This window comes from Panthera tigris, chromosome C1 (assembly GCF_018350195.1).
Source record: "Panthera tigris isolate Pti1 chromosome C1, P.tigris_Pti1_mat1.1, whole genome shotgun sequence".
NCBI classification, from domain to species: domain Eukaryota; kingdom Metazoa; phylum Chordata; class Mammalia; order Carnivora; family Felidae; genus Panthera; species Panthera tigris.
Window position 1 is genome coordinate 99,000,495 of NC_056667.1, and position 22,800 is coordinate 99,023,294.

General features: G+C 48.2%; 1 protein-coding gene across 1 annotated transcript in view; it reads left to right on the forward strand.

The window, feature by feature from the left end:
* The first annotated feature begins 15,180 nt into the window (after positions 1–15,180).
* Positions 15,181–22,800, forward strand: part of CD2 (CD2 molecule) — a 29,784-nt gene continuing 22,164 nt past the window's right edge. The window contains exons 1-2 of the mRNA XM_007075668.3: positions 15,181–15,336; positions 16,863–16,970. Coding sequence (XP_007075730.2) covers positions 16,956–16,970 — 15 coding nt within the window. The 5' untranslated portion in view covers positions 15,181–15,336; positions 16,863–16,955. The remainder of the gene's footprint in view (positions 15,337–16,862; positions 16,971–22,800) is intronic.

Below are 22,800 nucleotides of genomic sequence, written 5' to 3' on the forward strand. Positions count from 1 at the left end.
AAAAACAAAAAAAAAAGGAAGAAAACCCCACTTGGTGGGCACAGCCTGGGCAGAGGGCTTGTTTAGTAGGTGTCAACTCTGTGTAAAGAATAAGGCTTGCCTTAAGAGAAGAAAGGAACAGAGAAGAACTACAAAAACAACCATAAAACGAGTAACAAGTACATACCTCTCAATAAATACTCTGAATGTAAATGGACTAAATGTTCCAATCAAAAGACAGAGGATGATGAAATGGATAAGAAAGCAAGATCTATCCATTTCCTGCCTCCAAGAAACTCATTTCAGACCTAATGACACCTGCAGATTGAAAGTGAAGGAATGGAGAAGCATTTATCATGCAAATGGATGTGGAAAGAAAGCCGGGGTAGCAATACTTACATTGGACAAAATAGACTTTCAGACAAAGATTGTAACAAGGGACAAAGAAGAACACTATATAATCATAAAGGGAACAATGCCAAGAAGATATAACAATTTTAAATGTTTATGCACCCAATATGAGAGCACCCAAATACATAAAGCAGTTAATAACAAACACAAAGGAAGTAATCAATAGTAATACAATAATAGTAAGGGACTTTAAAACCTCACTTACATCAATGGATAGATCATCCAAACAGAAAATCAATAAGGCAACAGTGGCTTTGAATGACACACTGGACCAGATGGGTCTAATAGATATATTCAGAACATTACATCCTAAAACAGAATACTCATTCTTTCCAAGTGTGCATGGAACATTCTCCAGAATGGATCACATATTAGGCCACAAAGCAAGCCTCAACAAATTCAAAAAGATTCAAGTCAAAGCATGCCTCTTTTCGGAACACAATGCTACGAAACTAGAAATCAACCACAAGAAAAATCTGGAAAGAGCACAAATACATGGAGGTTAAATAACATGTTACTAAACAAGGAATGGGTCAACCAGGGAGTCAAAGAGGAAATCAAAAAGTACATAGAGACAAATAAAAATGAACATGCAACAGTCCAGAATCTTTGGGATGTAGCAAAAGCTGTTCAAAGAGGGAAGTTTATAGCAATACAGGCTTACCTGAAGAAGCAAGAAACATCTCAAACAGTCTAACCTTATACCTAAGGGAGCTAGGAAAAAAGAACAAACAAAACCCAAAAACAGTAGAAGAAAGAAAAAATAAAGATTAGAGCAGAAATAGACGAAATAGAAGCCAAAATACAATAGAACAGATCAATGAAACCAGAAGCTGGTTCTTGGAAAAGATCGACAAAATTGATAAACCTTTAGCCACACTCATCAGAGAGACAGAGAGAGAGAGAGAGAGAGAGAGAGAGAGGACTCAAACAAAATTAGAAATGAAAGAGTAGAAATAACAACTGACAACACAGAAATACAAAGATTACAAGAGAATATTATGAAAAATATATGCCAACAAATTGGACAACCTGGAAGAAATGGATAAGTTCCTAGAAACATAACCTCCCAAAGCTGAATCAGGAAGAAATAGAAAATATGAACAGACCAACCATCAGTATTGAAATTGAATCAGTAATCAAAAAACTCCCAACAAATAAAAGACCAGGACCAGACAGCTACACAGGCGAATTCTACCAAATATTTAAAGAGTTAATATCTGTTCTTCTCAAACTATTCTAAAAAATAGAGGAGGAAGAAAAGCTTCCAAATTCATTCTATGAGGCCAGCATTACCCTGATACTAAAACCAGATAAAGACACTACAAAAAAAGAGAACTACTGGCCAACATCTCTGACGAATATAGGTACAAAAATCTTCAACAAAATATTAGCAAAACAAATCCAACAATACATTAAAAAAAATCATTCACCACAATCTAGTGGGATTTATTCCTGGGATGCAAGGGTGGTTCAATATCTGCAAATCAATCAACATCACATCAACAAGAGAAAGTACAAAAGCCACATGATCATTTCAATAGATGGAGAAAAAGCATTTGACAGTGTACAACATCCATTCATGACAAAAACCCTCAACAAAGTAGGTTTAAAGGGAACACACCTTGGGGCGCCTGGGTGGCTCAGTCGGTTAAGCGTCCGACTTCGGCTCAGGTCATGATCTCGCGGTCTGTGAGTTTGAGCCCAGCGTCGGGCTCTGTGCTGAAAGCTCAGAGCCTGGAGCCTGTTTCGGATTCGGTGTCTCCCTCTCTCTCTGACCCTCCCCCGTTCATGCTCTGTCTCTCTCTGTCTCAAAAATAAATAAACGTTAAAAAAAAATAAAAAAATAAAGGGAACACACCTCAACATAATAAAGCCACATATGAAAAACCCATAGCTAACATCATGCTCAGTGGTGAAAAACTGAGAGCTTTCCCCACTAAGGTCAGGAACAAGACAGGGACGTCTACTCTCACCACTTTTATTCAACATGGTGCTGGAGTCCTAACCACAGCAATCAGGCGACAAAAAGAAATAAAAAGCATACAAATTGGTCAGGAAGAAGTAAAATTTTCACTATTTGCAAAGTACATGATACTGTACATAGAAAACCCTAAAGACACCACCAAGAAACTACTAGAACGGATAAATGAATTCAGTAAGGTCACAAGATACAAAATGAATATATAGAAATCCACCGCATTTCTACACACTAGTAATGAAGCAGCAGAAAGAGAAATTAAGAAAACAGTCCCCTTTACAGTTGCACCAAAAATAATAAAATATCTAGACATCAACTGGACCAAAGAGGTGAAAGACCTGTACTCTGAAAACTATAAAACATTAATGAAAGAAAATGAAGATGACACAAACAAATGGGAAGATATTCCATGCTCATGGATTGGGCAAAAACATAGTGTTAAAATGTCCATAGTACCCAAAGCAATCTACAGATTTAATGTAATCCCTGTCAAAATATCAACAGCATTTTTTCACAGAACTAGAAACAATCCTAAAACCTGTATGGACCCACAAAGGACTCCAGAGAGCCAAAGCGGTCTTGCAAAAAACCAAAACCAAAACCCCAAAACTGGAGGCATCACAATCCCAGACTTCAAGTTATATTACAAAGCTGCGGTAATCAAAACAGTATGGTACTGGCACAAAAATGGACACATAGATGGGTGCTTGGCTGGCTCAGTTGGTTCAGAGTCTGACTTCAGCCCGGGTCGTGATCTCATGGTTCCTGGATTCAAGCCCCGCGTCGCACTTGCTGCTGTCAGCACAGAGCCTGCTTCAGACCCTTTGTCTCCTTCTCTCTCTGCACCGCCCACCGCCCCCCTCCCCCGCCACCGCCCTGTTCATGCTCTCTCTCAAAAGTTAAATAAACATTTAAAAAACAAACAAGAATAGATGCATGGATCAGGAGAACAGAAGAGAGAGCCCAGAAATAAACCCATAGTTAGTTATAGGGTCAATTAATCTTCAACAAAGGAGGCAAGAAAAGGTAATGGGAAAATTCTTTTCAATGAATGGTGTGGGGAAAACTGGACAGCCACATGCAAAAGAATGAAACTGGACCACTGTCTTATACCATACACAGAAATAAACTCAGAATGGATTAAGGATCTAAATGTGAGGCCTGAAACCATAAAAATCCTAGAAGAGAGCCAAATTATGGCAGTAATTTCTCTGACATTGGCCAGAGCAATGTTTTTCTAGATATGTCTCCTGAGGCAAGGGAAACAAAAGCAAAAATAAACTATTGGGCCTTCTTCAAAATGAAAAGCTTCTGCACAGCAAAGGAAACAATCAACAAAACTAAAAGACAACCTTTGGAATGGGAGAAGGTATTTGCAAATGACATATGTGAGAAAGGGTTAGTCTCCAAAATACATAAAGAGCTTATATAACTCAACACCACAAAACCCCAAAACCCCAAATAATCCTATTAAAAATGGGCAGAAGACATGAACAGACATTTCTCCAAAGAAAAAATACAGGTGGCCAACAGATGCATGCAAAGATGCTCAACATTACTCATCATCAAGGAAAATGTGAAGCAAAACCACAATGAGCTATCACCTTACACCTGTCAGAATGGCTAAAATCAAAAACGCAAGAAACAGCAAGCATTGGCAAGGGTGAAAAGGAACCCTCATGCACTGTTGGTGGGAATGCAAACTGGTGCAGCCGCTGCGGGAGACAGGATGAAGGTTCCTCAGAAAATTAAAAAGAGAAATACCATATAATCCAGTAATTTCATTCCACTACTGCGTATTTACCCAAAGAATACAAAAACATCAATTCAAAAAGACATATGCATCCTTATGTTTATAGCAGCATCATCTACAATAGCCACATTATGGAAGCAGTCCAAGTGTCCATCGACTGATAAATGGATAAAGATGTGGTATACACACACACACGCACACACACGCATGCACACACACACACACACAGTGGAATATCACTCAGCCATCAAAACAAATGGAAATTTGCCATCTGCAACAACATGGATGGAACTAGAGTATAATGCTAAGCAAAATAAGTCAGTCAGAGAAAGACAAATACCATATGATTTCACTCATATGTGGAATTTAACAAACAAAACAAAGGAACAAAGGGGGAAAAAAAGACAAACCATAAAGCAGTCTCTTTCTTTTTTTGAGAGAGAGAGAGAGGGTGCAACTGAACGAGGGGCAGAGTACGGTGGGGGAGAGAGAATCCCACAAGGGGCAGAGAGAGAGAGAGAGAGAGAGAAGTGGGGCTCGCCCGATTCGGGGCTCATGCTCACTCAAAGCTAGGGCTCATGCTCATCCAATTCAGGACTTGAACTCTCAAACCATGTGATCAGGACCCAAGCCAAAGTCAGAGGCTTAACCGACTGAGCCACCCAGGTGCCCCAAGCAGACGCTTAACTATGGAGAACAAACTGATGGTTACGGGGGGGCGGGGGGAGGAGGTGGGTGAACTAGGTGATGGGGATTAAAGGGCACACTTATCATGATAAGCGCTGAGGAATGTACAGAAGTGCTGAATCACTAAATTGTACACCGGAAACGAATAGAACACTGCGTGTTAACTATCCTGGATTTAAAATAAAATAAAAATAAATAGATAAATAAATAAAGTGAGATATGTGTTAACAATGCTAAAAAAAAATAAAGTTAAAAAAAAATAAAAGCATCCCAAAGCTGCCTGTTACCTTTTTAGAAAGTGCTGAGTGACAGCTAACCCGGAACATGGAACGGTTAGGGTGACACTTCTTTAAAAACGGAGAATTTCCCCCTGGTGAGTGTGTAGTGAATTCTATGTGACAAACCTTCTCCAGACGGGCAAAGAAACAGACCTATTTTGAGGCCCCCAGAACACTGACATGGTTTTTTTTCCTTGTTATGTGTAATGTTTTTATGCAGCTGGCATGGTGCAATGCTGCTGGTCTGATTTGGATAATCCTTTCAAAACGATCACATATCCTTACATATCGAGAAGAACAAATAAAAAGGGGTGAAAGGACCAAAGAAGGGAAAAGAAAGAGAAGGCCTGCTTTCTGCCCGAAGACAGCCCACACCAGAGTGGACATAGCGCCATCCTTGGACGCGTGACCTGGTGTCACCCCTTGGCCGGAACCTTTGTTCCACGGACAAGCTGCGCTGTCTCCCGACGGCTCCGCCGTGCCAATGTGTGGCATGAGTCAGCACAGCTGCCTATTCGCAAGCCTCCTGGTGTCAGGCCAGCTCTGCCTGGACCCCAGCCCCAGCCCCACCCAAGGCGGGGAGAGGGCGAGGGGCTCCCAGGCCTGCCTCCCTGTGTGCATTTCCTGTCCTGGCACCTGCTCTGTGGTGATTGGTGATGGACATTCATTCCCCCAGGAAACCAGCCCTCACCCCCCAAGTCTGCGATCTTGTCCTGCAGTGACCTGTAGAACAGTCCAGAGCACAATAGTCCAAGGGGCTTTGGGGTCACCAGTCTTCAGTCATGCTACATGGAGGACAGGAACTGTTTGCTCCAATTACGCTGCTCCCAGCATCCTTAGTTTTCCTTAGTCTCTCTTCCAGGGGAGGTGAGCACTCTGCCTGGGTGTCCCTGACAGTCCTCTGGGCCCTCAGCTCCCGCAAACAACTGCTCAGGCAGAAAATACTCTACACTCAGCAAGAACAAGCAAACCCGGTAATCCTCAGCATCCGTACGGAGTTAAGAACTGTTTCTCCCCTCCTCTGAAAGCAAGATCACGGGGACTCAGCTCAGCCTTCATCACGGACAAAAACATACACTGCCAAAACAAAACATTTATCAACCAAACCTAAAGTGGCCATCCAGATTAATCACGAGTTTCATTGCTGCGAAGGGCACACACGAGGCATTTGCTTCGCGTGTGTGCACGTAGGTGACAAAATGACTCCCAAAGTGTGACCCAAGGATTGACCGTCCGATGGATTCAACTCGCTGTCTCCTTGCTGGACAAAGATGGATATGAGTTTGAATGGGAATTTCCTTAGATTCTACCCACCCATGGGGCTCTCAAAGAAAATGGCAGGTGCCAGCTTCCTCCAGGATACACCCATCATGAAAGAATTAACTAAGGGAATTTAAAAGAGCTTCTTACCATTGGAAATGGTGTTAAGTTTCTTGGCCTGAAACTTTAACCCTTGGGTGCTGAGAGACCTTGCAAATGTCATTGCTGAGTTCTGCCAACAACAATCTTCAACTGTGGGGACGAAACTGACGTCCTAAGCCTAGACCCAGGCAAATGTCCTGTATGCAAACAACGGAAGAGGGGGAGCTCTGGAAATCACACAATGACCGGCCACCTAGATTCCGGGTAATATTCATGAATAAACTACTAGAAGGAGATACATGAGCCCTTGTAAAAGGAAGTGGTGATTGCTAGGAGCCGGTATCGATTTGCCCATAATGTTAAGGCCCGGTAACCATTTCTCACTTTTTGAGAGGACTATTAACCTCAGGGGATTCTGAGACAGGGGCTCTGTGTTTCGCAAAGAGAGCACGAGATTGTTCATTCCATCTCCGACCCTATGAATCAGAGGTTGTAAATTGGCAGCCCACGGTGCCCTGTGTCTTGTGTGGCTCTGCCCAGCATTGATGGTGCTTTTGATTCAGTTGCTAACGTTTAAAAAGAGGGTTGCAGATGGTATCCTTGCCCCCGCTGTCCCCTATGCCCCGCCCCTCGCCCGCCAGTGGCCACGTGGGCAGCAGTGTCTCCCCACGAGTCTCCCCGTGAAAGACAGAGGGGCAGGGATCCAGCCTCCCCCTTCCCCTCCCCTCGCTCAGGGCACCTGCTCTGGCTGATGGAGTGCAGGCACGAGCGACCCATGCCACCTGCTGGGAGCCATAGCTTGAAGAGGGGCCTGTGGGTCCGCGGGCCCTCTTTTCCCTCCGCCACAAGAGGCACATCCAGGAGGGGGCCAGCCATTCAGAGCAGAGCCATCCCGGCCAGCATGCAGAAGGAACAGAAATAAACCTCTACTGGTATAAGCCAGTTTTGGGGGCTGTTTGTTCTACAGCTCTAACCTAGCAAAACTGACTGATAGGGAAGATATCCCATAGGAATCTGGATCTTCCTTTCGTCTTAAAGAGTCAGAAGACCCATGACCCTGCCCCCCGCCCCCCCAGAGCCCTCTGGCAACAAATGGCTGGAGATGAAGGATGGCTCCCCCTTCGGGGGGAGACTGGTCACCACCTGCCCACTTTATTCTTCCGCATAGCTTGCCAGCCCTTCTAAGCTTCCGACTCAACCCCCCATGCCACCCCTGCCTAACACGAGCCACAGAGAGCCTGGGAGAGCCTGTCCCCAGGGTGCTCTGGGCATGCATCACCTCCTCCATGTGCTTAACCATGCTTCGGACATTGCCCACCCTTCTCCTTCAGCCTCAGAACATCTCTAAGCTCCTGGAAGGCAGTCGCTTCCTCACGGCACAAACCATAGGAGAAACAGGGGTTGTCTCCACCCTCTCCCAGCTTTCGAGGCCCATTTGTGGAAGCCAGACCCCTAGAGTGCTCCCACCTCAGCCCCAAATAGTATCTGCACACCTGCGAGACCCCAATCCACACTCCTCCCATCCCCTAAGTCCTTGGCAAGTGCTCCATGGGTGGGGGAGAGCCTGGGACACGATGGAATGAAGGTGTCACGGGTTCTGCTGCTGTGGGGACACTGCCACATGGAGGCTACCAAGTGTCTGGGAGCAAACCAAGAGTCATGAAAGACCCACTGTTGACATTTGGGTGGTTCTAGCTGCCCATCGCTGACATCCTGCCTTCCCTGGGCCTCCCCTAACTGGCGAATGCCAACCCCGCTCCTCTGAAATGCAGCAGCATAGTCTATACACCCTTGATGTCCCCTCTCCGGGTACCCCTCAGGTGCCAGGACCCTAAAAGCATAAGTTATGACACGACAGACCTGATGCCTGGGCCTCCCAAACATCCTCCCTTTGGCGGTGACCCCAGGCCCCTGGCGTATTCACAGGCACTGGTTTGGGGCAATGATCCATCAGGGTCCCCCGTCCCCGCAGGGGACTGTCCCTGCTGGACAGTGAGAGAGGGTGAATGCAGAGCTCAGTAAGGTTTCAGACATGCACTTTTTGAAGCCACTGTTGTCTCCTGGAGCCCACGGTTTTATGGAACTAGACCCAGATGGCACTCACCTCCTTAGCTGGCACAGGGAGAGCTGGGCCCCACGGTTTGTGTGGTCTTCCAGCAGTGAGGGGCCGGGGTCCTGGACCACCCCCAGGACGTGTCCATATATTTGTCTCACCTGGTCCCTCATCTCACGCCCATGCCAACCCCTGCCAGAACGAGCCTCGTAAAACGCCCCCCTGATTATGCCATTCCCCTGCTTATCCCTCTCTTGCCTGGTTCCCATCGCTTTCAGGATGCAGTTCAAGCTGCTTAGCACAACAAGCAAGTCTGTTCATGATCTGGCCCCACACCCTCCCCCACTCCCCACCTGCCCTCAGTTCACACCATACCGAACCACTCAGGGTTCCGCAAACCCACCAGGCTGTGGCACGTCTCGGGGTCACCCCCGTGCCAGGAACACCTCTCCTGGCTTCTTCTCACGGCGAGCTCCTCCTGGGTGTTGTCTCCTTTGGCAAGCTTCCCCGGGCCCCTCAGGCTAATTCTGATGCCCAGCCCCTGAGATTCTGAGCAGCCTGGGCTCAGGGGCGACAGAGAGAGCGGTTCTCACCGAGTGCTGCTGCCTGTGGCCCCCACCCCCACGAAAGCAACGGCTCCCCCTGCCTGGCGTCCACGTTGCCTTGCCATCAAATGATACTTTGCTTAGTATTAAAAATTGCAAAAAGAGTCACGCCACATCCTTTCTTTTCCCCGCCCCACCTTATCACTCTTCCTATTAGTCCTTGCGTACATCATCAGGAAGACCCTTGGGATTGTTAGTCTGTTCATTCATTCATTCATTCATTCAGCAAATGCTTACACTTCGCAGACACTGTGCTGAGTGCTTGGGAACTTACATTCTAGCGGAGTAAGAAAGATAGCAAACAGGTCAGGCGCTGAATAATAAGCTAGTAAATAAAGACGATGTCAGGTGACGCCGCGTGTCACGAAGAAAAATAAAACCGTACAGGGGCAAATGGAGCTGGGGCACAGGTGATTTGCTCAGGCATTTGAACGGAGAGCTGAAGGACGTAGAAAAGCGTACAGATGTTTGGGGAAGAGCATTCCAGGCAGAGGGAACAGCAAATGCAAAGGTTCTCTGTTGGTCAGGATGACACTCACCGTCGCGGCGACCGAATCCCAGAACTTCACGATAACAATACGGCACAACAGATGTTTATTTCCTGCTCGTGTTCCTTCCGGTGTTGCGTTGCTGGTTGATGGACAGCATGCTTTCTTTGGGTCCAGAGACTCACATGCCTTCCCTCTTGTGGCTTTCCCATTTCCAAGGGCCTCAAAGACCTCCCAGCTGAGTGGGCAGATGGGGAGTAGAGGAGGCACAAACAGTTCTTAAGACCTGCACCCCCCGGTGGCGACACACCCCACTTCCTGTTATGCCGCGGAGGTGAGAACGAGTCAGGAGACTACCCCGAATGCCCGGGATCGGACGGGGTTGCCGCCTCCCAGCAGCAAGGCCACACCGTGGACGGGCATCCTGGGAAGCCAGCCAGTGAGTGGGGGCAGAGCCTGGCAGTTCGAGGCTCAGCAAGGAGGCGGGGGTGACTGGGGCAGAGGGAGCCAGGTGAAGCAAGCGGGTCGGAGAGGTAACGGGGTGGATGGCAGGCAGATGATATCGGGCCCTGAGGTCACTTGAAGGACCCTGGATTTTACCGTCTATGATGTGGAAGCCCTTGGAGGGTTTAGAGCGAGGCAGTGGCATGAAATGGCTTCTATTTCGAGGGGGCACCCTGGCCGCAGTGTGCAGCACAGACTGCAGAGGACAGGGGGGGACACCGGTAGGTGGAGGTAGGCTAGAGCAGCCATGCAGGGGTGAGATGATGCCGTCCCGGACCAGGAGGGAGGGCAGGGGCAGGGGCAGGGCAGACCCTCCTGGAGCGACATCCAAACGACCTGCCACCCACTCCCACTCCCGCCTTCTAAGCCAGGGGCTGGGGAAGGGTCACAGTATTTTAGGCTTTACAGGGCACGTCCACCCAGTGCGGCTGCTGCAGGGAGAAAGCTGCCACAAACAACACGTAAACGAAGGAGCATGGCCATGGGCCTTGTGCCAATATAGCTCTATTTACGAAATCAGGCCGTCGGCCGGCAAAAATTTTCAGACCCCGATAAACCGGTCACACGGCACTGGGCTTCCCTTGTCCTCCGTTCCCAGCTGAAGCAGGGGTGTTGACTGAGGGCTCCGTCACTGCTTCAAGTGCTTGCGACAGCCACTCCCAACGAACCGAATTTCTCTCTCAGAGTAACGCTTGGGGTAGAAGAATGAATCACGGCTTCACGCTGCCTTTGAGCAAGTTCTCTCTTGACAAAGGAAATGGCTTTTGGCAAGACCTTTTTATTATAGTTCAGGCTCATCAACTATTCTTTTATAGCGCAATACCTTTGTTATGTGTAATTAAGGCAGCAGCTGAGAAAAGATGCAAATGTGCTCTTAAAAATCTGACTTCGCAGCAGCCCAGAGCTCTGCAACCTTTTAAAAGAGCAAGTTGATGTAATTTTTTTAAATTTATTTTTGAGAGTGAAAGAGACAGAGCTTGAGCGGGGGAGGGGCAGGGAGAGAGGGAGACACTGAATCAGAAGCAGGCTCCTAGCTGTCAGCACAGAGCCTGATGCGGGGCTCGAACCCACGAGTCTCGAGATCATGACCTGAGCCGAAGCCGGACACCCAACCGACTGAGCCACCCAGGTGTCCCTAAAGGAGCAAGTTTAAAGCGAAACACATTGGGCCTGTGCCAAAACGGGAAAGGAGAGAATGAAAGCTAAAGAAAGAAATAAAAAGACGAGGGGCCTGCAGCGTGGTGTTCGGGAACTCACGCCCGTCTAGCCGTCACCCTGTGAGCTGAGCAGACTGTAAACTCCGGGGAGCGTCCTCAGTGCCAAGCCAGGCCCGTCCCCACAATGGTCCCCCTGCCCCAAAGCCAAGTGCTGTAGCAGCAGAAATATCACAGGCTGCCGCGTTCCCAACTTCCATGGGTGTTATCCGTTTTCAGAATTTCTTCGACTTCTTTTCACAGTAAGTTGTAGAGGGTCGCAAGCCAGAGCAACTGGGAAACAAAAGAGGAGGCCGGAGGAAGGAAGAGAATATCCCATTGCCTCCTTTGGGACGAGGAATGGAAGCCAGAAACAATCCATTTCCTTGGCACAGCACCATCCAGCAGCACTTTCTGTGGCGTTGAAAATATTTTATGTCGGGGCGCCTGGGCGGCTCAGTCGGTTAAGCAGCCGACTTCGGCTCAGGTCACGATCTCGCGGTCCGTGAGTTCGAGCCCCGCGTCGGGCTCTGGGCTGACGGCTCAGAGCCTGGAGCCTATTTCGGATTCTGTGTCTCCCTCTCTCTCTGACCCTCCCCCATTCATGCTGTCTCTCCCTGACTCAAAAATAAATAAACATTAAAAAAAAATTTAAAAAAAAAAGAAAATATTTTATGTCTTCACTATTCAGTGTGATAGCCACGAGTCCCTGCAGGGGGCCACTGAGCCATCAAATCACCTTCTAGGTCAACTGCCTTGTATCTACACGTGCATCTCTACTCGTGGCCACTAAGCCCCGTATGGGTCAGCGCAACTGCAGGGGGCTGGTTAAGAACTTAGGCTCACGAGCGGCGCCTGGGCGGCTCGGTCGGTTAAGCATCCAACTCTTGATCTCGGCTCGGGTCATGATCTCGCGGTTCGGGAGTCTGAACCCTGCATCGGGCTCTGTGCTGACAGCATAGAGCCTGCTTGGGATTCTCTCCCTCCCTCCCTCCCTCCCTCCCTCTCTCTCTGCCCCACCCCTGCTCTCTCTCTCTCTTTCTCTCAAAATAAATAAATGAACATTAAAAAAAAAAAAAAGAAAAGAACTTAGGCTGAGGAGTCAGACCCAGGCTTCGATGCTCACTGCCCACTTACTGTGACCAGGCCAGATGCTCACTGCCACCAATCCTTGGTTTCCTCACTTGCAGGCTGGGTACAATTGTGCCAACTCATGGAGTCGCTGGGAGAATGAGGTGACGGAGATAAACCGTTTCACACAGTGTGCCTGACGGAGGACAGATACTCAGTACCTGCTGATTGTTTTTATTGTTCTCTAGGAAGTCCCTCGCAGGACCCACCTTCTAGATGTTTCAGAAAGCTCTCTCCTAAGGCACCTGTGCTGGTTTTTCCCACCGAGGCTTCCTGGGTCTTAAGCTACACCACATAAATTTGGGGAGAGGGATGAAGGAGGGCAGAAGGAGAGCCAATGGCCACCAAACCAGACCTATGACTCCCTCTGATCATCTTTGAGGAGGTGAAGACTGCTTGCTGCCCACTCAGTCTTTGGGTGGCAGTGCGACCAGCTAAAAAAGACCTTATTTCCCAGACGGTCTCACAGCTAGGCGTAGCCAATAAGATGTAAGCAGACACGTTAACCGTGATTGTCACAAAGTCTTCAGAGGCATCGATTTGTATGCGCCCTTTTGCCTTCTGTCTTTTTTCACCATTCCTCCTATTTCCTATCTGGGGCGTAGACATGGTGGCTGGAGCTCCAGCAGCCTTGAGGAGCTATCCTTGTGGATGAAAACCCTGAACTACTCAGAATGGCAGAGCACAAATAGAAGAGGCCTGGGTTCATGAACACTAGGGAACGATACTAGCCTGGGACCACTTGCCTCCAGATTTCTCTTACCTATGAGAAAGCTTTGTATCATGTTTATGCCATTACTCCTCCTATTGTCTTGTTATGTGGCAGAACCTGATGTCAGCTGTGCCTAATTATTTCTGAACGGTGATTAATTCTACAAGTCTAGGTTTTTATGACACATATTTGATGAAAGAGAGAGCTTGAGATCAATTTGGTGCCTGTTCCCTCATTCTGTCTGCAGGGGGCACCTCAACCTACCCTGAAATATTAGAAATCATCTATCCTGGGGGTGCCTGGGTGGCTCAGTCGGTTAAGCGTCCGACTTCGGCTCGTGTCACGATCTCGCGGTCTGTGGGTTCGAGCCCCGCGTCGGGCTCTGGGCTGACGGCTCAGAGCCTGGAGTCTGTTTCGGATTCTGTGTCTCCCTCTCTCTCTGCCCCTCCCCTGCTCATGCTCTGTCTCTGTCTCAAAAATAAATACAAAAATTAAAAAAGAAATCATCTATTCTGGCCAATCTTTTTTTTTTTTTTAAGTAGTCTCCAAGCCCAGTGCAGAGCCCAACGCCAGATTTGAACTCATGACTGCGATCAAGACCTGAGCTGAGATGAAGAGTCAGACATTTAACAAACTGAGCCACCCAGGCGCCCTGACTCCCTTTTTAACCATCAAGACTGTTTGTTATTTGTTTCTCCATCAGTCCTATGTTCCAAAATAAGCTCTCCCCCCACCATGGATTAAGTTCTAATTGGTTTACTCATCATGACACTTAGCAACCGGGGCGCCTGGATGGCTCAGTTGGTTGACGCAGTTGGACTTCGATTCAGGTCATGATCTCGCAGTTCAGTTCGTGAGTTCGAGCCCCTGCATAGGGCTCTGTACTGGCAGCTCGGAGCCTGGAGCCTGCTTCAGATTCTGTGTCTCCTTCTCTCTCTGCTCCTCCCCTCCTCATTCTCAGTCTCTCTCTCTCAAAAATAAATAAACATTTTTAAAAAAATGACGTTTAGCAACCATAGTGGATATGTGCCAGTTGGGAGGGGGGCCGCCCAGCTGTGGCTCCTCTTTCTGTATTTGGGGAGTTCTCCTAACACGAAAGAGTCTCTGATGACCTGACACTTGTCCCTGTCTGAGCTGGATGTGAGCACAGAAAGCTGAAGGTGAGCCGGCCGGATGGTCTGACCTGGGACTCTGCACCCAGAGTGAGGGGCACACAGCGGCAGCCATGGTTTGGGGCTCATTCCTCCAGGCAGCAACATCCTGCACCCTCGAGTGGTGGTTCCAGGGGCTCCCTGACCAGTGTCCAGGGCTAGTCTAAGCAGGTTGCTCTTTATTCAGGTTCCCCTAGCTGCTGGCCATTTCGAGAGCCTGGCCCTCCTGCATCTCTGTTTCTTCCGGGACCAGCGGACATTGTTCCAATGGGCTTTTTTTTTTTTTTTTTTTTTCGCTTAAGTCAATCAGACTTGGTTTCTATTCCTTGCGACCAAGAATCCTGACTGACGTACATGCTGAGCAACATGATTTTACCTGTGTTACCACACCAAACTGACGTCATCCCAGCCAGATAAGGAGACGGCGTTGAAATTAGCCAGTGCAGTATACTTTCTTCGGAGCTTTTAAAAATACCGAGTATTTTAAAAATACCGAGTATTCACTGTATACTTTCTTCGGAGCTTTTAAAAATACCGACTATTGTCTGGTCCATGTCTCCATTTTCCCCATGGTGAACCTTTAAGGACTGGGAACTCAAGCCTGGAAAACCCCTGAGATCATTGTGCTTCCTCATCTTACAGATGGCAAATGGAACCCCAGAGAGGCAAAGTGACTTGCTCCATATGTCAGGCTACAGAAAGAACTTCCAGCGAGGGTCACTAGCTGTTCACTCTTGCACTGGTTTGGCCTGTGGACGTGCTCTCTCAAGGAGCTCAAAGTCAGGTAGGAGGGAGGGTGATTTGAGCACATGCAAAACTCCAGGCTTGTGGATAAGAGCCCTGGGAGAACCACGGAGACCCAGATGTCATGGGAAAAAGCAGGTGAAGATATTCAGAAGAGACATGTGACAGTGAGAAAGGCAGAATGTGACCTAAGCTTCAAGAACCCATGTGCAGTGGATCAAAGCAGGGATGTGACGAGGCAGCCGGTAGCCTGCCGATGTCAACCTCCATTCCGGACCAGATGAGGCGGTGTGCCCAGAACGAGGTAGGGAGCAAGAGAGGGGAACCCAAGAAGACGTTTTGTAGAAAGCTTCCAAAGTCAGAGAGCGAAGTCAGTACATGATTATGTCCTGCTTTAAGAATGAGCTATCAGAGGGGTGCCTGGGTGGCTCAGTCGGTTAAGCATCCGACTCTTGGTTTCGGCTCAGGTCTTGATCTCATGGTTTTGTGGGTTCGAGTCCCATGTCGGGCTCTGTGCAGAGCCTGCTTGGAATTCTCTCTCCCTCTCTTTCTGCCCCTTCTCCACTCATGTTGTCTCTGTCTCTCTCAAATAAATAAAACTTAAAAAAAAAAAAAAAGAAGAAGGAATGAGTGCTTGGAAACGTCTGAACGTGCAAAATAAAATTTTGCAAGATTATTCATTTTAAAATGGATTCTTCACTTTATTTATTTGTTTATTTTTTTTTCATGTTTTATTTATTTTTGAGACAGAGAGAGACAGAGCATGAACGGGGGAGGGGCAGAGAGAGAGGGAGACACAGAATCGGAAGCAGGCTCCAGGCTCTGAGCCATCAGCCCAGAGCCTGACACGGGGCTTGAACTCATGGACCGTGAGATCGTGACCTGAGCTGAAGTCGGACGCTTAACCGACTGAGCCACCCAGGCACCCCGGATTCTTCACTTTAAAGAGAGGAAGGCGCATCTATTTCCTAAGACATGGGAATTTCGCCTTGCTGATTTATTTTCTACAACCTTCTACTGTGGAATAATTATTCCCATCTCACAGATTAGAAACCAAGGCTCATATAGATGATGCATCTGGTCAAGGTGGCAGCTTGTAAGAGGTGGACCCAGATGTCTGGATCCAAAGACCCCGTGTTTCCTGCCCTGCCAGACCGCCTCCCCCAGAGCTCTTTTAAATAATGAACGCTCGAAATGCATTTGGAAGGCACTTCTCATTGAAGAGACTCGATTTACAAAGATTAGATTTGCACACGATTTCGAGAACACATCCGTCCCACAAAGCATTATGCAACGATATAAGGATAAAGAGCATGGATCCCGTACAAAAAAAAAAAAGAGGAAAATGATAGAGAAGTGTGGTTAATTAATGCAGTAGGAACTGAAACACTACAGGAGCCAAAGAACACGCGCTCTCGGAATATGCTACAATAAGCGGCTTCATTAGAAAGACAATTTATGTGGTAGGAGAGAGAATAGCAAGCGGGAGGGGAAAACGTGGAAACAAATTCGTCTACTAGAAAACACTGATTTGAAAATATTTTATAATGATTGATTTGTAAGCAGTCTCTCGGCAGTAAACATCCTTGGAACTCTGGCTTTGGGAGATCTTAAAAAATAGGTCAGCTTCTCCGGCTTGGACAGGTTGACGTGTGATTTTCCTCTTTGGGGGGAAGGGGCCGGCTGGGTATTTTCAAAGGCCTCCTTTAGTTTATGGTTCCAAGGTTGCACTCATGGGCCTTTCTGTGACTGTCATCTTTTAAAGCTGGTTAACTCAGTGGCTTTATTTATTTTATTATTTTATTTTTTTGCCCTCTCAATTCCCCACAGGGCTTTAACTGAATCGGACCGCATTTGGAGTCCTGTGTCGCCTTCTGGGCACCACATTTTAAAAGGGACATTGACCCGCTCTGCCTCCGGAGAATGGAACCAAGACAGGTGGGTGGAGGTTGCTCAGAGATCAATTCTGACTCCATACAAGAAAAGCCTATATCTCCTGCTATCAGAGCCCTCTCACAATGGAACCGGCTGCTTTTTGAGACAGTTTGCTCCCAGGGATTGGAAACACTGAAGCGAGGGGTGTTTTAACAGCTGTCAAAGTTGCCCTGGAAGAGATTTTTTTCTTTCTTTTTTCTTTTTTTTCCCCCTAAGTTTCCTTTCAATTCCAACGCTGTATGATTGATTGATCATAGAACTCTTCAGTACGTTTTGCCAAGTCAATAGCTTCTTTTTTAGGCCTTTTGTCTTCCCCATTAGCCCCATCTTTTTTCAGGAGGGGGAAAAAAAAAACCCAAAAAGGCAGTTGGCGAAAACAGTATAGAATGATAGTAACAGTTGCAACATCATGGTCAGTGGCAATAATGTTGCCTCACGGTGCCACGTTCCCTCCACTAGGGAAATGGAGATGATGTGCCCTGTTGATGATCAAAGCAGATGTCTGGGGCCCAGTCAGGGTGATGGTGACAGCGCTGGGCCCTCCCAATGGTCCCTGGGCAGGTCCGTGTGAACAGTAAGAGGAGCCCAGGCTCAGTGAGGCCACACGTCCTCTTCTAGGGTCCCCACTTGGTTGGTGGCACCTCTCCCCAGCCAGATATGTGACCCTCTCCGTACCCTGCACCCCACACCACTACATTCAGTCTATCACCCATCCTGCCCACTTGCCATCCTCACATGGGCCTTTGCCCCTGCTCTTGTCCCTGCCCTGGGCCAATGCTCTTTCATCGTCTTGGCCTGGTAAAGGCTTACCGGTCCTTCCCATCCCAGGTCCTTCCGCAGGGAGGCCTCCCTCACCTTCCTGACCAGATCGTGTTGCCCTGGGGTCCAAGGTCGCAGCACCTGTGCCTCTCCTCCCCAGCACATCTCCCATTTACAGGTATTCCTCCGTTTCTGTGACAGTTTCGTCTCTGGGATGGTGGGAACCATGCTGGTGCTTGGCATGGCGCCTCTTGAATGAATGAATGAATGAATGAATGAAGAGAAGCTGTGTGAGGTGCTCTGTGCTTCCCAGTGGCTTTCCAGAGGCCTAAGAGCCATCTGAACCCAGGAGGTGGTCATCAATATGGCACTCCAGCCCTTGAATCTCCCCTCCACCGCCCCCAAACCCCTGTCACCACCAGGTCAGAAAGTCTATTGCTTGGTTCAGCGCTGTTCTCACATTTGAGTCTCCTTTGTAAGGCAAGTAAGGGAGGAGAGAGTGTCCCTAACACCTGTGGTTAGCCAACAGTTCGATCTATTCCTAAAACTCTCTCTCTAGAAACATTTGACTTAGACTATCGGGCTGCGGAGGGTAGAGATACGGGGAAGATGTAGAAAGGAAAGGGAATGACTTATGTACTGGATGCCACACTGTTGGTGCCTCTTGGCCTTTGCACATGGGGACCTGCTGTCTGGAAGGCACTCCTTTGCCTCTGGTCAAAATTGGTGTCATCCAGCAGAAGAAAGCATGGGGGACTTTCAGAAGCCTTCACTGGCCTCCCCTAGCAGAGAGGCTCCCTCGTCCTCTGTCAGGCACCTTGCCCGCACGTCCACCATTATGGTGTTTATCACATCCTCTTACAAAGCTCTGTTTATACGATGTTGCCCTTACTGGGCTGTGAGCTCTTGGAGAGCAATGCCCTTATCTTCACACCTTTATCCCCAGGGCCTGTCGCAGCACCTGGCTGTATTGGTCAGGACTCCTGGTAGCAAGCTATGCAAACCAACTCGATCTCCTCACTTGAGCAAAGAAGGACGAGCCACTCTTATTTCCTCAGCATGCTCCAGCCTCTCTGCAGTTCCTACAATTTCTCACAAACCTGGCAATCTCATGGGCGAGCTCTTCGCGGGGAATAAGCCAATAGACGTGTACTGACCACTGAATAGTGGGTGCCAGAGGAGGAGGGAGAGAGCGAGGCAGGGAAGGATGGCAGGGAGGGCCATGTCGCAGACCCGGTGAGCTCCCGTGTGTGGTTTACCTCGGGGCCACTCTGATGGTTCCCAACTCCCCATGGCTGAGGGGCACCTGGCCCGGGTCTGTCCTTCCCATCTCCCTCTCCTCGTTCTACTTTCTTTGCTCAAGCTCTGTCAATTCATGAAACTCAGGAAATGGTGCATCACCAGTGCAAATGCAGGGCTGGGCTGCTGCATGAGCGTTGGGTCCCAGGAAGGTGCCCGCGATGTTTCAGAACCCTCCTCCCTGCCAGTGTCTACTCCACGATCCCTTCAAGTCGCCCTTACGTTGTAATAGCGCGCTTTCTTTTCTTTGTTTCCTAGTTAAAGGCTAACAAAGAGTGAATTGGGTATTTCAGCTGTTTGTGGTCATCATTAATTTCATGGTCCTCTGCATTTATTAAGTCTTATTTCCTCTCCATAATCTCCTTTCCCCTGATATTTGTAAAAGCACATCTTATTCTCCTTAATTGCTTTGGCTGGTGTGATCTAATTCTGATTTTTTTTTCCCCCACCACTCTTATCTTTTCCCGGGAAGCTTTAACTGATGCAGCATATTCTTGTTTAATTCTCTTTCTTCTCCACAGACAGGAGAGTATTTCTTTCTCCGGAGCTTTCCAACAGTCTTTGGGGAAGTTGCACTGATTGCATTTTGCTCTCCTTTACAAGAAGTGCTGTGTCGGGCTTTAATTATGGGGGGACCCCCTCCTTCTCCGCATGCTTCTTCCCTGAAAACCACCCAGCTTTCTCCGGTCCTCCGTCTGCGGCCAAACCGAGTGTCCTTTGCCCCTCCATTTTTCCGCTGGCTGTTTCGCTGATGGGACAGACGGCTGTGCCCTGGGGCAAGAAGGAAGAGGGAACCAGAGCAGTCACACGGGCCACCTATTAGCAGCTCTGGTGCACACACTGGTGGCAGAGTGAACTGAAATGATGCTCCCTACCTAGCAGGGTCATGGCCCAGGATAATTAAGTGCTCATTATCAATGACAAAACGAAACTCCACTCCTGGGCTGTTGAGAGCCAGATCCAAATATCTACCGGCCTATTTGTCCCTTTCTGGACAATTTGTCCCATGTCTCCCTTTCTGACCTGCAGGCATCACCATTATAGCTTCCCCTGCGTATTCGGGTTATTCTTCGTATTGAACATCTATTTCATTGTGCCTTGACCTGTGGTTAGTCATTCACATGTCTCTCTCTCTCTCTCTCTCTCTCTCTCTCTCCCCCCCCCCCCCCATGCCTCTCTCTAACTCATCACCTTGCCCCGTTGCAACGGAAACATGCTTTGGATCCCACGGTCCCCATTTCTAGTAGCACCATTGCTTAAACTATTCTAGAAATATCTCTGGCCCTCCTTCTTCCTCAGCCTCCATACGTGATAGTTCACCCGTGTGCATCTCTGATGCGTAGCCCTTTCCATTTGCACTTGATGCCCTTGGTAAATGCCACCTGGCTGCAGTGGACACTGGTGGTCAGCCACACCCAGCCCCCTTCTCTCAGTGACCACTCTTGGTTTTCTTTCCATTATCCACATCTCCCCAGGTGGCGAAGGGAAGCTGGCCCTACCCAGCGCTCTGGGAATGGGGCATGTGGCTCAGGCATAGCCCCGTCAATGCAACTCCACCCCCTGGCTAGTCTCATGGGTTCAGGGGTGAGTACTCAACACCGTTCAGACCAATGAGATAAGAGAGGATCCTTCCAGAACAAAAAGCATCCTTGCTCTTCTGAGAGAGGCTCTCCAAGCGGGCCAGGAGGTACTGGTGGCCATGTTTACCACCATATGGAAGAGCCCACCTGAAAGTGAAGATACAGACGAAAGCAGGGCCAATGGACCCGCTGTGCCCGAACTGCTCCTAGACCTCGGTCCTATACCCACACTAGAGCTGATCCAGAAGCAAACCCCACCGGCACTGCCTTTGGGATATACCCCTAACGCGATCCCTTCTTGGGTGTCTGCTGATGTTTTCCTGGGCCTCCGGCTCAGACTGTCACCACAGCCCTCACAGAGACTCCACCCCTGTCCCTTATCCCCTAGTCTCCACAGAGCAGACAGAGACCCTAGCAAAATCATATGTCACATAACACCACTGCTCTGCTCAGAACCCCCTGAAACTCTCCATTCAACTCCAAGATCCTTACCTTGACTCTCAGGCCCTGCCTGACCTGCCTGCTCCCCTCTGACCTCATCTCTTACCACCCTCACCACAACTCAGCCCACGCTGTCCTCACTAGCCTTTTAACTCCTACCTCACAGCCTTTGCACTTGTTGTTCCCTCTCCCTGAAATGCTCTTCCCTCAGACCCTTGCATGATTTACTCCTTTCCTTCAGGGCTCTGCTCAACGGTTACCTGTTCAGTTAGGCCATCCCTGACCCTCTGCCTGAAATGGTACCGCCTCATCACCCTGCAGCCCCTGGGATTGCTTTAGTTTTCTTTATAGCACATACCACCACCTAAAAATTTATATATTCACGTGGCTATTATTAGCTATATCGCTCCATTAGAATATACATCCTTGGAGAAACCGGGGCCATTTGGATTGCTGTTATATATGCCACTCTTAGAATAGAAACTGGCACATAGCAGCCTCTCCATAAAGCACTGTCAGCTTTCAGACGGATAGACCGACGGAGCTAATCACCTCCCCATTTTGAGTAAGGTCTTTGCTTTCTGGCAAGGCGGGGGGGGGGGGGGGGTGGGGGGGGGCGGGGGAAGCACTCCCTATTTCATTGCCAAGAATGATGTTAGCATGTTTTCGATTCTCTCGGGTAAATACCTAAGCTTGGAATTGCTGGATCAGATGGTAGCTTTACGTCTAGGCTTTTTTAAGACTTTTTTTTTTTTTATCGAGGTATAACTGACATATTACATTCTATTAGTTTCAGGTGTACAAGATCATGATTCAATAGTTCTACACATTGCAAAAATGGCCGCCACTAAAAGCCCAGTTGCATCCATCACTATACACAGTTACCAGTTTTATTTTTTATTTTTTTGTAATGAGGCGTCTGACGATCTACTCTTTGCATCTTTCAAATACATAATACAGTATTATTCAGTATGGTCACCATGCTGTATATTGCATCCTTGTGACTTCTTTCATTTCATTTCATTTCATTTGCTTTATATTTTGATTAAGGTTATTTTCAGGTGGCTTTCTGCTACTTTTTTTTTATGCCACTTGTAGACAAAGTGTTCTAACATAGGGTTTAATTAGTATTTACCTAAAATGTGCCTAAACAAATACCTTAGCTTGGGTTGGATTGTAAGTTACAATGCCTGGCCCACGACTGGCCCTTTCGAGTCCCAGGGATCATACCGTGCTCCCTTGGATACTTACATTGGTTTTGCCAGATACACGGAGCAAATCCTGCCCTGGTCCCACACTACGGGGAAAGTGGGCTTCCAAAACGTTAAGCAACAGAGCAGGGACCAGATCCCACCTTTCCTGATGCCCTGCCCACAGCTCATGCACACGTCCGTTTTGCACTTCCGTCCACAAATCTATAGCCTCGTGGCACACGCCCGCCCACAGCCTTGGGGGAGTGCTGTGAAATTCTGGGCCATGTGGCCTCTATTTATCTAACATTTCCAATTCCCTCTTCTCTGAAAGCCAATAAAACTGAATTTCTCCCACATGAGATTACGGACCTTTTGGGGAAAAGAAAAGCAAGCATATGGCTCACAGGAAATCAAATCTGCCTTGTGAGATAAAAAAAAAAAAAAATCTCCCCCTCTAAGTCAGCCCATGGCATCACATTCTTTACAGCTGCCTTTTACACGGTGGGGGCGCGGACAACATACACGTTCTTCTGCCTTGAGTGGTCACAATACATGGCAAAC